Below are 16640 nucleotides of genomic sequence, written 5' to 3' on the forward strand. Positions count from 1 at the left end.
TCATGAACCCCTGTTTAAGAGGAAGCAACACAGGGAAGTACCAGAGGATGGAATTGGGAGGGGAAAACACCATGTTTCCATTTTCACTTCAGACTCCATCTTTATTCCACCTTCACCTTATCAAAAGTAGTAGGAAAGTTATTTGCCACTTGTAATTACAGATCTGTCCTTGCTGTCAGGGACAGATAGCAAATATTTTAAATGGAGACAGACATAACTGCCCACATTTGGGGCCAATCTCCAAACACCACCAAGTTCTCTATCTGGGCTTAGATGGGAGGAAAATCAACAGCACCCAGTACTGGAATGTCAAAGAGGCCGTAAGTGGGAGTTACAATGTGCTCAATTTTGTACACAGATCTCAGACTACCTCTGTCCGTAATCTGACATGATCACACTAGGACAAGCCTTTTTTAAAATGACATTTCATAAATAAGCACAAAGGCTATTAATATTTCTCACATCAAGCACTCTCATATACTCACTTATTCTTACAACAACCCAGAATAGTAGAAATTATTATTCTTATTTACAGGTGAAAACATGAAGTCTGAAACACTAAATAATTTAAGTTTTAATCCAAAGCTGTAAGATGCGAATGCGCATCTTCTTTCTTCTTTCCCTTTTTCTACAATCTCTTAATGGATCACAGAAAGATGCCAGGGGCAGCAGGACACATACTGAGCCCCATGTGGATGGCAGCACTGTGTCTCCATGCACAGAGCACTGGCTTGGAATAGTGGAGGTCAAGGAGGTGAGAGGGAGTGGGAAAGTATGTCTACCACTCCTCCGGGGGCCTATGAGACTTCAAATATGCTCCAGTTTGTAGGGATGTTCCTGCTTCTTCCCTATATCCAGGGGTGATCTGTGGTCCTTTAAGGAGTAAGAATCTGCCTGGAGCTATAAGGGACACTGAGCAGTTATGTAATCTTGGTTAGGACCTGCAGCCCAGGACACCTTTTCACACGTGTTTTATCACTCTGCTTATGATCATGGTACCTCTAGCACTGCAGGTTCCTTGCAGGTAGAGCAGCAGCTCAGAGCCAAGGTGTGACATCCTCGGAACAGTCAGCTCAATTGCAGGTTAAGTATATTTGTCAGGCTTATCACATTCAAGGTGTGAATTTTTTTTTAACTTTTACTGTCTCTGAAATAAATGGGGATAAGTGCTAGTCCAGTGAATCCTTTGTCTGCAGTATTTAGGGTCTTTCTTCCATTCACAATTTGAAAGGTTAGGTGAAGAAAGAATAAAGCCTATTCTTTTTTTTTTTTTCTTTTTCCAAGACAGAGTCTTGCCCTGTTGCCTCAGGCTAAGGTGGAGGGGTGTTATCCTAGTTCTATACAAGCTCAAACTCAGGAGCTCAAGTGGTGCCTCTTCCTTAGCCTCCTGCTTAGCTGGGACTACCTGTGCTTGCCACCAAACCCAGCTAATTTTTCTATTTTTTGCAGAGATGGGGATCTTACTATGTTTCTCACACTGGTCTTGAGCTCCTGGCCTCAAGTGATCCTCCTACTTCAGCCTCCTAAAGTGCTAGGATTACAAACTTGAGCCATTATGCCTGGCCAGACTAGAACTCATCCTTAAGAGAGAGAGAAGAGCCTTTACTTGGTATTAAACGTCTTGGCTGAATGGCCTTTGGCAAGCTAAAGAGGATAGCTGAATTATAGATTTTCATCTCTACATGAAGATAAAAAAAACGATACCTTATCTAGATAATTTGCACATTCTCAAATATTTGTAAGTCAACAAATTTACAAATGTTAGTTGGCTTAGCCAGGCTCCATGATAACCTGGGACACAATGATGCTGACCTTTAGGCTAGTATCCAGGCAAGACCTCCATTCTAAGGACTGAGCTAGAGACTTGCAGAGAAATCCCCAAAGGTGACTTACCAAAAATGTTCTTCACTCCCTGTTCTTTCACAAGGTAATCCACATACTGACCAATTACTGAAAAGTTGATTTCTCTAAAAGATACAGGAAAAATGGGAAAGAATGTATATTTAGTCTTTGTTTTATAGATTATTCAACTAATCCCCAGAGGTATAAACTGCTCTCTCATTAATAGTTACTAAAAAATCTACTTAGTCTGTGAGATTCTTAGCTTGCTCTGAATCATGACTGGGATTTTGTTTGTTTGCTTGGTTTGGTTTTTCTGAATCTGGCGCTTTCTCCACTCTGCCATGTGTGCCTCACTTAAACGAGCATCTCTAATAGCTATCAACAAATGATTTGTTTTTAAATCTCATCACAAATAACATTTAAAAAGTAGTTGTTTATCTTTTGCCTGTTTGGGGGAAGAGTGATGGTCATGGGCACGGCTAATTGAACGCTTTATGTTTTCCATTTGGTAAGAGACGATTGTTTCTTAGGCTTATAAGACAAAAATTCAATCTTAATAATTTAAGAATTTTAGCACTTAATATTGGTGACAACATATGAAAGCTTAAACCCATCTGTATTTGCTCTTTTTATATTGAAGAAGATTAATAGTTGGAAAGGAACTTTGTGTTACTTTGCCTCTTGAAGGCAAAACACGTAGCCTCTTGGGGGGAGTTCATTAGAAGTACACAGAATCCTGGCCCCCACAGCCCTGCCCACCTAGAATCTGCCTTTTAATGAGATCCCCATGTGATCTGCATACATTGAGCAGTTTGAGGCATCCTGACCTTGTAAGGATCTAATGTCTAAGGTTAAAGGCTCTTTTCTTAAAATCGTAATGATTTTTAAATCCAGAAGCTGACTCACAAACTGCATTAAGCAACCTGTCCTCAGTCAACATGCAGGTGGGGAGGATGGGTGATAGACAGTGAAATTTATTTATTTATTTTTATTAAATCATAGCTGTGTACATTAATGTAATCATGGGGCACCATATGCTGGTGTTTAGACTGTTTAATACATTTTCATCACACTGGTTAACATAGCCTTCCTGGCATTTTCTTAGTTATTGTGTTAAGACATTTATATTCTACATTTACTAAATTTCACATGTACCTTTGTAAGATGCACTGCAGGTGTAATCCCACCAAACCCTCCCTCCGCCCATCCTCCCCCTCCTTCCCCTCCCTCTCCCACTTCCCCATAAAGAAAGATGGAGACTTTACCTCTTTCATGTTTATACATGGATGGAGCTGGAACATATTCTTCTCAGTAAAGTATCTCAAGAATGGAAAAAAAAGTATCCAATGTACTCAGCCCTACTATGAAACTAATTTATGGCTTTCACATGAAAGCTATAATCCAGTTATAACCTAGACAGTGAAATTTAAAGGAAAGCTGTGCAGCCAGTCTGGGTTAAATGTTGCAGAACCCAGTGCTGAGAACACAAAGTACCAGCTGGCTGCCATTAGCACTTTTGTCAGTGGGAGCCAGAGAATCCTAATTTAATTTTAGCCTTATTAACATTCTTTTCATCTTTACCTACTGTATTCCTTAAACGACAAAAATAAAACAAAAAAAGTCTGATGCATTTAGGAAACAAAGACATCAAAGGGTATTTGTCAAAAAGGCTAGAAACAAAAAGAGATGGACTAGAAAACAGCTGACTGGGATTAAAGGGAAAGATACTAAACACAAAAAATGCACAGGCAATCATAGCCCAGAGCTTGCTCAAAGAAAAGACAGCTAGGACCTGAGCCTGCCACTGTGAGATTTAATGCAGTTGTAGGGCCTCCCAGGGTAGCAAACTCCCTCCATTATGGTTCATGCCCTCATATCCTAACACTTCCCTTCCTGCCCTGGTCTGTGCCTGGCATACCACAAGTGCTCAACAAAGGGGCAACTTAGATGATAACAAAATCATGATTTCTGCCATTACAAACAGCTTAGCACCACACTTGCAAGATATTTTGAAATTTAACTATTACTTTTTTTTGAGATAGAGTCTCACTCTATCACCCTCGCTAAAGTACAGTAGTGTCATCATAGCTCACTGTAAACCTCAAACTCCGAGGCTTGAAAATTTTCCTGTCTCAGCCTCTGGAGTAGCTGGGATTACAGGTGCTGGCCACTGTGCCAGGCTAATTTTTCTAATTTTTGCAGAGATAGTTTCTTGCTCTAGTTCAGATTGGTCAGAAATCCTGACCTCAGGCAATCCTGCCTCAGCCTCCCAGAATGCTAGAATTACAGATGTGAGCCACTGCACCCAGCCTTCACTATTTCATTAATCAAATAAAGGAAATAATGTATATAACAAAATTGAAAGGAAAATACGATGAACCTATGAGTCAAACATTAAGTGTTTGGGGGTTTAGAATAGGGACTGACAAATTACAGTTAGGGAGGCTGGAAAGGAGATGTCAAAGGAACTGGATCTGGAAGAAGAAACAGGACAAAACCTTATAATCTTCCTTCCCTCCAACATTCTTGAGAGATGCTATTCTCATCTTTCTAGATGGCTGGACACTTAGATTGAGGCCGCTGTGTGACACTGGAGGCTCCTTCTTTCCTCAGTGAACTTCACAGTTTCAAGGCCTCAGGGGGTGGTGCTCCCACCTACGTACAGTGAGCTATGACACCACTATACTTTACTCAGCCCCACCCCTGTCACATTCCCTCAGGCCTTGCTGGGTGAGGGAGAAGGTACTCATCTGACGATCTCACTCAGGTTAGGAATGCTAATGAGTGATGCATTATCAGTTCCTACAAGAAAGGAGAAAGCAGTTTGCTGCTGCTTATAAAATGCCCCCTCACCTACAGAAATGACACTAACTAATGGTGAAATGTGGGAGTAGGGGGGCAGGGATAGTGTCACCCAGAAAACATCTTTGGATTTAAGGTGTTTTGGCAGGTCCAAATCTCCTTGGGGAGATCACCATTTGAAAAGGGGTTACCTCTAAATGTATTTGTTTGAATTGACAATATCAAATATTCTTTTCTTGTTAAAAAAAAGAATGACTTTATTTGAAAATCCAGAATATGTGACAATGCTTGCAAGAACAATGGCCACCCCTTTTAGAGGACCATTGGTCTGCAGGCACTGTGGGCATGTCAGATCCCTGCCTGACTTTGCAGTCCTGGACCAAGATGCTGGGCAGCTCCGGGGATGAGTGGGGCCCATGGGAGCATCCAGAGCTGTTACCATATTTGTTACACAGGGGCCCAAAATGGCAGGCTTAGGTGGCTGCTAATAATTACTTAGGTGGCTGCTAATAATTCTCCTTGGGGACTGTGTTCTCTTCCTGGTTTCCCACTCTACTCCACCTGCTCCTGGTACCTAGGTCCATTTTCAATTATCAGGAAGTCACTAGACAGAATGGAAATGATGAGATTGGATAGTTCTCTCCACCACTGGGTGTTTGGAACTTGGTGCTTGCAGATGTGACACATGCCAGTTCACTTGAGGAGGCTGCACTGATCTGCTTTTCCTCTGTGAGCCCCAGAACACATCTAACCACTGGGCTGCTTCAGGGGACAGTGGCCCAGAACCAAATCCCAGGCTATTGCAGTCATTCTCACACTTAACTCCAGTTTAATGTTTTAATTTCAATTCCCTGGGTTCAGATTCCTTGCCTTGGGTCTATGATTTTTGCTGTGTGTGTGTGTGTGTGTGTGTGTGTTTTTAAGATATAAGATCTTGCTATGCTGCCCAGCCTGCTCTCAAGTGATCCTCACACCTCAGCTTCTTAAGTAGCTGGGATTAGGGCTATAGGCACACACCACCATGGCCCAGGACTTTTTTTTTAAACTTTTTTCTATTACAGAAGCCACATAGTTTATTTTAGAAAGTACACAAAATAAAAAGGAAAACAACCCCCCCTGAGGATCTCTTTGGTGATGATTCCTCTTATAGTTTGATATTTTTCTATTTACATATACATAATATATTTTTTTGTATATTTACCCATTATATTTTTTCACTTAGCATTCTGAATTAAACATTTTCCCACATTTTTAGATACTCCATTACTATACTATCTACAGATTCCATTTCATAGATGAACATTATGAATTTACCTAATCTTTTATTACATTTAGTTTATCCAAACTGTATTATAGGAAGAAACTCATATTATCTGGACCACAACTTGAGGTCTAGTGGGTGTGAATTGTGAAACTTCATGTAGATTCTATAACTCTTCTCTTAGGATCTAAGGATAATAGAATTTTTCCCAAGTGGCTTTTAAGAGAGAAATCCCTATTACTGTCTGTTCTCTCTCCTGGTGCATGACATACCATGAAAGATTTTCACTTTACTTGAGAAGACAGAATCCACAGCACTGAGCAGGCTCTTTTCATAACTGGCATGATGTGGCACACCTATCAGAAAATCTGACTTTCCATTTTCTTTTGCCTTTTAAACATAACTATCAGCATTCAAAAATCATATAGAAGTTATATGTGCTTTTGGCACAATAACCACTTAGTTACTTCAAAACTCCTTCAGCAGAGAATCAGGTTGGCACTAAACTTCCCACCCTACCGGAGGTAGAAAATGTTCTGTTCTAGAAGTTTGGGTCACTTGTGTCCCAAACACTGTTAGAAAGACAATAATTTATGCTGCTCTAAATGTAGCAGGCCAGGTCCTTTCTCACTGGAGAAGCAAGTTTGTTTTTATCAGAGGACGTTGTGAAGATTCTTACGGGGAAGCTAAGGTCATGGAGGAGGGGGAACTATTTTCTTGACATTTTTGGCCAATGAGAAATGGATTTTCTGTTCTAACAACTGTGCACTATTTTTTTTTTTCTAAAGGAAAAAGCGACTTCTTTGAATAACTAAGGAAATCAAAAATCTTTCGAATGCAAAAAAAAAAAAGGGAGTGTTAGGTAGAGAAAGATCTCCCTTTCTAACTCTGTAGTTTAGGGCAAGTGTGCTAGCTTTTAGGAACTTACTTTCTTCAACTGCGAGAATAGTTATAACAGCTCTCTCATGGAGCTGTTATCCAGAGTTAACTTGGAAAATGTAAATGAAAATGCCCAGGCTAGTGAATGACAGCATTTAGTCAGCGTGAGCTTCCTTTCCAGCACCAGTCATGCCTTTCATAAACTTACTCAAGAAATAACAGAATTTATCGCACCCATGCTAGATGCTGAAGATGCAAAGATAAGTAAGATACATGTTCGTTCTTGTACAGTGCTTGGCATTCAGTAAATACCTGTTGAATAAGGCTAAGTAGCTCAAAGCCTGCTGGAAGAGGTAGGCAAGTAACAAAATGTTATTATAACAATTACCAACAAATAATTTGGATGCAATGCAAAAAGGCTGTTGATAGATTTCATAGGAAGGATCCTCTAACTCGTTTTATGAGAAATGGGGAGGAATTGCCAGAGGATGGTTTTGATGCATCAGTAGAAGTGTTTGACTTAAGAAAGAAGAGAATAGAATGCTGGAAGAAAAGGGCAGAGGAAACAGTGCATAAAGACACAGAGGGAAGAACGAAGTGAAGCAGGAAAGGTAGATTGTGAAGGACTTCCTATGCCATCCCAGGGAGTCTGGGCTTGAATTTTTAGACCAGTTCATGTCACACGTCGATGTGCTGAAGAGTCATCTGGGGACACTGTAAAATGCAGGATCTGATTCGGTGGTATAGGGTAGGGCCTGAGAGTCTACATTTCTACCAAATTCCCGTGTCATGTTGGAGCAACTGACCCACAGGCCATACAATGAGTAGCAAGCTTTGAACAAGAGGGATTCAACAGAGATTCCTAAAGAGGAGAGTGGCATGATCAGATTTATTTACCAGGAAGGTTGCTGGGCTATAGTATGGAAGATGGACTAGAGTTACTCCTCTAGAGTTACTAGAGCTACTTTATACATACTTATTTAATGGTGATCACCATAGTAGCTGTAATGACATACACCAGAGGACTATAGACTGCAGTTGGAATGGGTCTTGGAGACAATGTAGTCGAATGCTTTCTTTATAGAATGTGAAAGAGAACTCTTAAAAGGTGACAAGACTTTCCCAGGATCAGACATCAAAACTGGGGGTCAAGGACCCAGATACTTTAAGATCTATTCAACCAATTAAGATCTATTCTGCCAACATTCTTGGTCCAGGACATCAACTTATATTCAGAGCGATAAATTGTTAGTGAGTATTCATTGGAGTTAAGACAAAAAAAAGGATGCAGGGGAACAGTTCAGCTATTCAGAACGATGGTGGCTGAAGTATAATGTACAAGCCAGGTTAGGAAAACCCCCACAATGGTAGGTCACAGGGCTGTATTTCCAGGTATTAGGTTCCGTGTGCCCCTTCCTTCCACCTTGTCTCTTAGAAACATCACAGAAGTACAGATTTCCTTGTAGGAAAGTAGGTTGATGCCTATCTGCTCTTGGTGGCCTTCCAAAACTGCTTGTACCAGGCAGCACCTGTGGCTCAGTGGGTAGGGTGCCAGCCCCCTATACCAAGGGTGGCGGGTTCAAACCCGGCCCCGGCCAAACTGCAACAAAAAAAATAGCCGGGCGTTGTGGCAGGTGCCTGTAGTCCCAGCTACTCGGAAGGCTGAGGCAGGAGAATCGCTTAAGCCCAGGAGCTGGAGGTTGCTGTGAGCCGTGTGACGCCATGGCACTCTATTGACGGCAATAAAGTAAGATTCTATCTCTACAGAAAAAAAAAAAAAAAAAAAAACTGCTTGTACCTATAGGAGTGTTTGATGGAGCAGGTGACGGGAGAAATGGCAACTAACATACCCATTACATGCTACACACTGACGTGCACTATTTAATTTAATCTACCGATAATTTAATTCTTACAAGGCCTCTATAAATAATGCATTCTTATTTCGATTTTATACCTCAGGAATGTGAGGCTCCTAGAAGAGAAAAGGGAATTGATGAAAAAACAGAAAAGGGAATTAATGAAAAAAGAGAAAACAGTGAAATAGAAGCAGCAGGGCCAGAGGTATTTGGGAAATGGAACAAGATCCAGAAAAGCAGACTCAGTTTAATTCTAATACATGGGGCCTGGCCTTCCAGGAAAACAAAAGAATAGGGCAGAAGAATACACTGGCACTCTCAGTGGGTTCTAGATGAACAAATAGGAGTTTAAGAAGCCATTTCCAGGCTAAGAGGGATCTTACTGAAAGGTTAAAGTGACATGGGCCAGATGTACGTGTCGTGCTGAGAGACAGCACCTCACTGCGACAGGAAGTAAATCCTGCCTACTCATGCAGTCACATGGCTTCCGTTTTATCTCCCCAACAAGTGCTGATGCATGGAGAAATAGCTGATTTTGGTGTAAAGACAGAAGTAACAGGAAAACAAAATAGTTATTAACCAGCTGAATAATCTAAACGCCATCTCAGCAAGTCTTATTTAGGCCTAGTAAAGATGTGATTTTTCATGAATCTTAGAAGCTGGGAGTCTTGAACTCAAATGATCTAAGGGAGATTTGTGATATGGGCAAGTCTGAATGAAAATACTAAAAATCAAGAAACTTCTACTTTAAATGGGTATGGTGAAGGCTTACAAATTCAGCAACAGAAGACCAAAAAAGAGGCCTTTAAAAAGGTATCTTACATATTCATCTTCCATTTTTCCCTGTCTTATGCCATATAGCAGCTCAAACCTAAGTGTATACTGACCCTGTGCTGAGCACTGTTGTATAGATTATCTCATTTAATATTCATAGTTCATGATGTAGGTATGCCTATTAATATATTTTACAGAGGGGGAAAGGAAAAACTTAAAGAAGCCGGCATTCTGTTTTGGCAGTCTTAACTCCTCTGACGGGTAAAAAACACTTTCATCCAGGAGGTGGCTAAATCCCCTTTTTGTTAGTGGCAATGTTCAAGGAGAGGTTATACACAGTGTGTGGCCAGCTATGGTTTATGACCGTAATCTGATGGTGCCAGCAGAGGGATTGCTATATAGTATTCATCTGAAGTCAAAATACTTGCTTGGGTAATGATTACTCAATCATTTGTTGTTACTTCCTTTCCCAATACTCAACACATGATCAATGTTGGAAACGAGGCTGTAAACATGAACAAAGGGTCCAGCTTGCAGATACCCTCTCACTTTCCTCGGGGTAGGACATTTTCATCAAGTCCATGAATGGGCTGGGGTGGAATCATGCAGATGTCTAAAGACAGGATCCCGAGAGGGACCAGGACAATGCTTGATGTCAAATGGGATTGTCTATAAGGGGATTCTCTCATCCAACCTCTGCTGGCCACATCTGGGAAAGCAGGGCTCTGGTGAATTTCCTTTGAGGAGCTACACACACTGGCAGGAAGGCAAGCTGCCATGTCTCACCTCTTCCCTTTCTGCACTGTGGCATAGTACTTCTCTGACTTGGGGGTCAGGGATATAGTCCCTTCTCTGACTTGGCGGGGTCAGAGACAGTTCAGAGGGATGACCGACAGAACCATTTAGCAACAGTACCACAGAGGAGCAGAGTCCTAAATGATTGTTACTACAGAGAACTTCTGTCCTTTGTGCTTGAATGAGAACAGATCCCTTTATACTCCCAAAGGATAGTTACCCATTCTCAGTCATTGGCGTGATGGTAGCAGCAACAAGACCCTGAAGTTTCTTCTTTGGAGAGGCCATGGAGCTGCTGGAAAGTCTGGAAAACATAAAACATCATTTCTCTCTTTCTTCAAGGAATGTCAATTAATGATTAAAACTCCTGGGTAAAGTCCATTTTTAGTTTAGAACTGTAAAATGTGACTATGAGTACACAAAGAGAGCAAGCAAAAGAAAGTAAAATTTCTTAGTTCTAATGGGGAGGAAACTTTAAGACAGCAGAGGTTAGACCTGGGAAAATACTGTGTAGAAGGCCTCTCGTTTTATCTATCTAGAGAATAGAGGTAATTGGAAACCTCAAAGGGTAGGGGCAACAACAGCAGACTCAAGAAAGAGCTTGAGCTTAACTCAAGTAAGTCAAATATAACAAGAATTATAGTTGTCCTTCAGTAAGTACAGGGGGTTGGTTCCAGTGTATTCTGCCACCCCATGCTACTTATCCCCCAAATCTCCACCCCTGCATATACCAAAATGCATACTCAGGACTCACAGTTGTCTCATCCCACGTGGGTTTTGCATCTCAAATACTGAACTTTCTTTTTTGTTTTTTTAAAGACAGAGTCTCACTTATTTTCCTTGGTAGAGTGCTATAGTGTTCCAGCTCACAGCAACCTCCAACTCCTGGGCTTAGGCGATTCTCTTGCCTCAGCCTCCTGAGTAGCTGAGCCTACAGGTGTGCCCCTCCCCCCCAATGCCCAGCTATTTCTTTGTTGCAATTTGGCTGGGCTGGGTTCCACCCCGCCACCCTTGGTATATGGGGCAGCGCTGTACCCAATGAGCCACAGATGCTGCCCCAGAATTTTCTTTTTTAGACAGGGGTGGGGCCGTGGGCGGATGCATCTCACTCCTGCCCAAGCTGGAGAGCAGTGGCATGATCATAGCTCACTGTAGCCTTGAACTCCTGGGTTTAGAGATTCTCTTGCTTCAGCCTTCAGATAGCTGAGACTACAGGTACATTTCCACCACACCTTGCTAATTTTTTTCATTCCTTTTTTTCTTTTTAGAGTTTTGCTATTTTGCCCAGGATGGCCTCAAACTACTGGCCTCAAACAATCTTCCTGGTGGCACAGGCCACCATCCCCAGATGAATACTGTATTTTCCATCCACATGTGGTTGGAAAACAATCCACATTAAGTGGACCCATGCAGTTCAAACCCATGTTATTGAAGAGCCGACTGTAGTATTACTGAAACTAATGGTCATAAAAAAAGAAACATTCTTTTCTCTTTTGAGATCTTCATTCTTTTAAACTGGAATCTCACTGAAAATCAGCACTTGAAGTCTTTATGGGTTCACTATGACTTACATATCTACTTTTGAATTTACCTAACTATTCTCTCATATCTTAATTTTTCCCAGCTTTGCCCAGATTTGCTAGCTCTGGTTAACCATATAAGCTGCATATTTGCCTCTCTTTTTCCTACTAGAGCAGGCTCCCAGAACAAGGAGTATTTCATTAGCCTTTGCTTTCCCTGCATTGAGCCTTCCGATTGACACCTGATACTCAATTTGAAAGTGATGAATGTGTGGGTGACCTAATGAGATGATTACACTATGGCTGGATGGTGACTTTCACAGACAGGGAGCTCATTGCTCAAAGAGTCAACCTATACCACTCACTTGTAACCAAAGAGTCCCTTGTCATCTGGTAGAGAATGTACCTACCCATAATCATTTAAAAGACCCAACATTGGCCATGAGAGACAACAGAGCCGACTGGTTAACAGCCTGGGTTCCACAGGTAGACCGCCAGCTCTGATACTTGCTAGGTATAGAAGCATTATTATTTTGGGGGGCTGTAAGACATAAAATGCCATATATGCCATTCAAAACCACAGGTGCAATGTCTAACAATTGAAGATAGTAAAATATAATCATTCACTGTTGGTGACAATTTTACAAGAGATAGTGGGCTTAATATCAAATACAATGATGTCTATAGGTGATCAGCAAGAGGTGTTATGCTATAGTTCTGACACGACCGGCACATCCAAAACCCAATGCCTGCAATACTTCATTTGAGCCACATGATGCATGAATAATAATTATTAACTATCTCATTTTGTTTGCTCTTATAACTGTCAACGTTATCATCCCAAGCAGAAGAATAAATTTCTGTAGTACAGAGAACATATCTTCTACTCTTTCTGTTTCCTCCAAGAGTCCTGGCTCAGATGAGCCCCTGAGAAACACTTACTGCTTTTGTGGAAAGCCACCAGGATACCTTCCCTTATAAACAAACATGGTCCCTGCAGGACTTGCTCCTAAAATCAAGCTCAAATCCTGCCTGTAGCTTTGCTGTATAATTAAGAGCAATAAAGGGGAGTCATAGGATACTAGGATTTCTCTGATTTTTCCTACTTCAAATATGAGGTTAAAAGTTTAGAAAGATGAATGCAATCACCTGGCTCATGGTGCAAACACAAGATAAGGAATCATATGACCACCTTGATAACACGGTCAGCCACTTAGTCCTTCAGCCCTGGAGGCCAATAACCTAGGCCCTATCTACTTGGAGGAATGTCTGACCATCAAGTGAGATTAATGATATGCCTGCTATATATCTTTATCTGGCACTCCTACAAATGCGTCAGCTCAAGATACCCAAAGGGAACCTGCCATCTCATCCTCTAAATGATTTCCTCCTCTGTTCCTTATTATAGAGGGGTTGAGGGGGCCAGATCTGGAATCAGGCCTCATGGGTCTGCATCCTGGGTCTAACACTTACCAGCTGGGTGATCTTGGGCCTATTACTTGACCTTTCTGTGCTTCAGTTTCCCCTCTGTAAATGAGGATTATAGTAATTGTATTTCCTAGGGTTGTTGAGAGAATTAAACAAATTAATTCATGAAAAGTGATTAACAACAGTGTCGGGCACGTAGTATGTACACATTTAGTGCCCTCCATGGAGTCTTGTCTGATGAGTAGAGGATGGAAGTATAATTTATTTACCAGTATCATTTTCCCAGTCATTGCTACTCTATTGGCGGTTCCTTCCCAACTGTCACTACTTATGGCTAATCAAGGATGAAGCCATTTCAATTGTTCTTTCCCTGCAATCTTTCCTTTCCCCCTTACTGTCCTTGTCACACTTGCCTCTTATCTAGACCAATGGGCACAACCCCAAGTGCAAGGACCCAAGGAGGTTCACGTGATAAGAGTTCAGGGAACTTTAGTCGGCATTAAAAGTCCCCTAAATCAAATGCTACTGGGCTTCTCAGGCTAAATAGACTCGTGTGTGTGTGTGTGTGTGTGTGTGTGTGTGTGTGTACGCTTTTGGCTGTATTTATTTCATACTCATGGCAGTAACGCTGATATTCTTAGCATGGATTACCAGTTTTATGTGTGTCTTTGATGAAAAGAAATCAAATTAATCACCACTTAAAGGCAGTTTGATTAGTAAAATATTCAACTCATGGGGCCCATGGGAGGAGTATAGGATGTAGGATGGGAATCACTGTCCTGACCCCCCCACTATCTTTTTTACTCCTTCAGTCCACACAAACTGTCAGATTAATCCTCCAGTAACACTGGATCTTGTTTTTGTTGTGTCCAGAAAACACCAGAATAAAAACTGCACTCTCTGGTCTGGGTGTCTATTCAGATCTTCATGCCTATAGTGCACTTCCCCAGTTGCCTAGTTGAACTCACTGTTCTGTTGCTCCTGCCTCCCATTCACTGGCTGGCTTGCCTTTGTTCTTGTGGTTCTCCCACTCCAGTCCCTTCAGTCTAGCCAACTTTTAAAGCTCAGCTCACTTTCAGATCCAGAGAATTCTGTGATTCCTCAAACTGAAAATAATTTCTTAACCCTCGGATTGCCCCAAACACTTGGTTTTCGTAAAAGACCAATATATTAAATAAGTAGTAAAGTTTGCCTGCTTTGTGAACTGTGAAAGTCCCATAGGAAGGGATGGGTTAAACGATGACAACAACTTGAACAGAGAATGACCAATGTTTTTAAAAATTCAAATTTTAAATAAACTTGAGAATGTTAATGGTTTTGAAACTCTTTATAGCTTGTGTCAAAAGCAAATGGTTAAAATGATGTTCTCCAGACTAAGGCTTTAATGTGAATTTAGAATGTTATTACTGAAATACTGGGGAGGGGGTGTTAACTTTTCAAATATTACACACATATCTCCATCCACAGATAAGAACAACGTGTGCAAAGAATTAAAGTTGCCTAAATCAAATTCTTTTTATAAGGGCAAGGTTAAAAAGGGGTGGGGAGGAGAAAAAAGAGGAAAGGGAGAGGCGGGGAAGGAGGGAGAGAGAGTGTAGCTGAGCAAGGAGAATGACTTTAGAGAGAAATACTTGGAGAAAAAGAAATGAAAATGGAAACACTGGGGCAAAAACGCAAAGCAGAAGTACAACCAATTTCGCCTAAAATGAGGATTGTGTGTTGCATTTAATCGTTAAGATCCCTTCCGCTCAATCGCTAACTAATCTTTTCAATGTGGAGAAAATCCTTAAAGACTATGCTCGGTGGAGACTGGAGGGGAGCGTCCCTCTGGCCCAGGCTGTCCCAGGCAGGGAAGGTGTCGCATTCACACCTCCTCCCGCTGCGTTTCCTAGTGTGTCTGCCTCCCCCTTTACCTCCAGGGTGTCACCATCTCACCTACCCCCGAGGCAAGGCCCCTGCGCCCCTCTGCCCAAACGCCCAGGTGGCCAGGCTGCTCGCGTTGGTCGGTCCTCCCCCGCGCGTCGCGGACCGCGCTCACCAGGGCCCGCCGCTCCGCGCTGTGCCGCAGCTCTCCTTGGCCACCTGCGGGCGCTCTTTATTGCTGGGGCCGCCGGGCCCGGGACCACGTGCCGCCGCGCGAGGGGAGCCTGGGGATTGTAGTTCCGCGACTCTCCCCAGGCGCGAGCAGAGTCGCCGGCTCAAAACCACAAGGCGTTTACATACCTGGAGACACTTGCCTGGTTGTTACCAGGATGGTGTGGGCGCACGACCGGGCTCCTCGAGGGTTGGAAGCGTCTGAACTTGCAGCTGGGGGCCTCGGAGCGCGTGGTTTACCCGTGCCTCCCGCGTCCAAACCTCTCCCTGCCCCTTCTGCATAGCCAGCCTTCCCGCTTGCGGACGTTGCTGGGGGTTTCCCCGTCTTAGCTTTTCTCTTGCCCGGTGTCCGGCAGTACCGGGTATCTGGCGGTTCTGGCTGTTGAGTTTTGCGCTGCTGTTTCAGAGGCGTTGAGAACGCCGGCCAGGCTGTCTCCATGTCGACGCTGCTACCCAGCCCTGTAGGCTCAGAGACAGAGAGAAGAGAGAAGTGGCTATTTATTTATTTATTCATATTTATTTATTGAGACAGAGTCTCATTTTGTCGCTCTCGGTAGGTGCTCTCGCGTCATAGCTCACAGCAACCTCAAATTCTTGGGCTCAAGCGATTCTCTTGCCTCAGCCTCCCCAATAGCTGGGACTACAGGCGGCCGCCACAACGCCCGGCTAAGAGAAGTGGATTTTAAAGTGGTTTAGCTACCAAAATGGGAGCTCATGTGCTGTTTTCTGGAGAATAATTATTTTAACTAAAAATGTCTCTTTTTGCAGGAACATCAAGAGTCTATTTTCTGAGATCACGTATTAGCAATAGAGCCAAAACAAATCCTCCTCTTTCTAATGTAATTTAACCTCAATGTTCCATAAAAAGTGATGGCTGATGCTTATTATTTTTCATTTAGAGAAAGTAGATTTTCCAAAGGGCTTTCCAGTTTGTAAAGTGCTTTTAAATGTATTACAATAGTTCTTTCACTGCACACAGCATCAGAGATAATAGCTAATCATTTTAAGTGCTGTATTCAGCGCTTATTCTGCCCGCATGGTTTTAGCTTAGCTATTTTAACTTTTAATTCATAAAACAGTCCCCTTATTGGGTCCTGTTTTTAAGTAATTTATATATTACAGATGATGAAGCATCATTCCATTCTACAGATTGGAAACAGAGGTTTAAAGAGCTTATGTAATTTGCCAAAGGCCATAGAGCTGGCAAGCTGTGGAGCTGTGGTTTTATTTCAAAATTTCAAATCATTTAGGAGGTTATGGTTTTAACAACTACTCTATTATCTTGCAGAGAAAAAAAAAGAGAGAAAGAAAGACAAAAAGAGAAAGCCCTAGTTACATAAAATAAGCATATGTATGTATGTATATGTAAAGCATATACATATGTAAAGC

The 16640-nt window shown here is 42.1% G+C and overlaps 1 protein-coding gene across 4 annotated transcripts in view; it reads right to left on the reverse strand.

The window, feature by feature from the left end:
- Window positions 1-15235, reverse strand: part of NPL (N-acetylneuraminate pyruvate lyase) — a 37053-nt gene extending 21818 nt beyond the window's left edge. Inside the window, exons 1-3 of one of the 4 annotated variants that reach the window (XM_053605740.1) lie at window positions 15196-15235; window positions 10430-10513; window positions 1894-1967 (exon numbers count right to left, since the gene is read on the reverse strand). In XM_053605740.1, coding sequence (XP_053461715.1) covers window positions 1894-1967; window positions 10430-10497 — 142 coding nt within the window. In that variant the 5' untranslated portion in view covers window positions 10498-10513; window positions 15196-15235. Of the gene's footprint in view, window positions 1-1893; window positions 1968-10429; window positions 10514-13202; window positions 13252-15092 lie in introns of those variants that run through there. The other 3 variants (XM_053605738.1, XM_053605739.1, XM_053605737.1) reach the window with 3 other exon arrangements.
- Between the last annotated feature and the right edge of the window lie 1405 nt (window positions 15236-16640).

This window comes from Nycticebus coucang, chromosome 10 (genome assembly GCF_027406575.1).
Source record: "Nycticebus coucang isolate mNycCou1 chromosome 10, mNycCou1.pri, whole genome shotgun sequence".
NCBI lineage: Eukaryota > Metazoa > Chordata > Mammalia > Primates > Lorisidae > Nycticebus > Nycticebus coucang.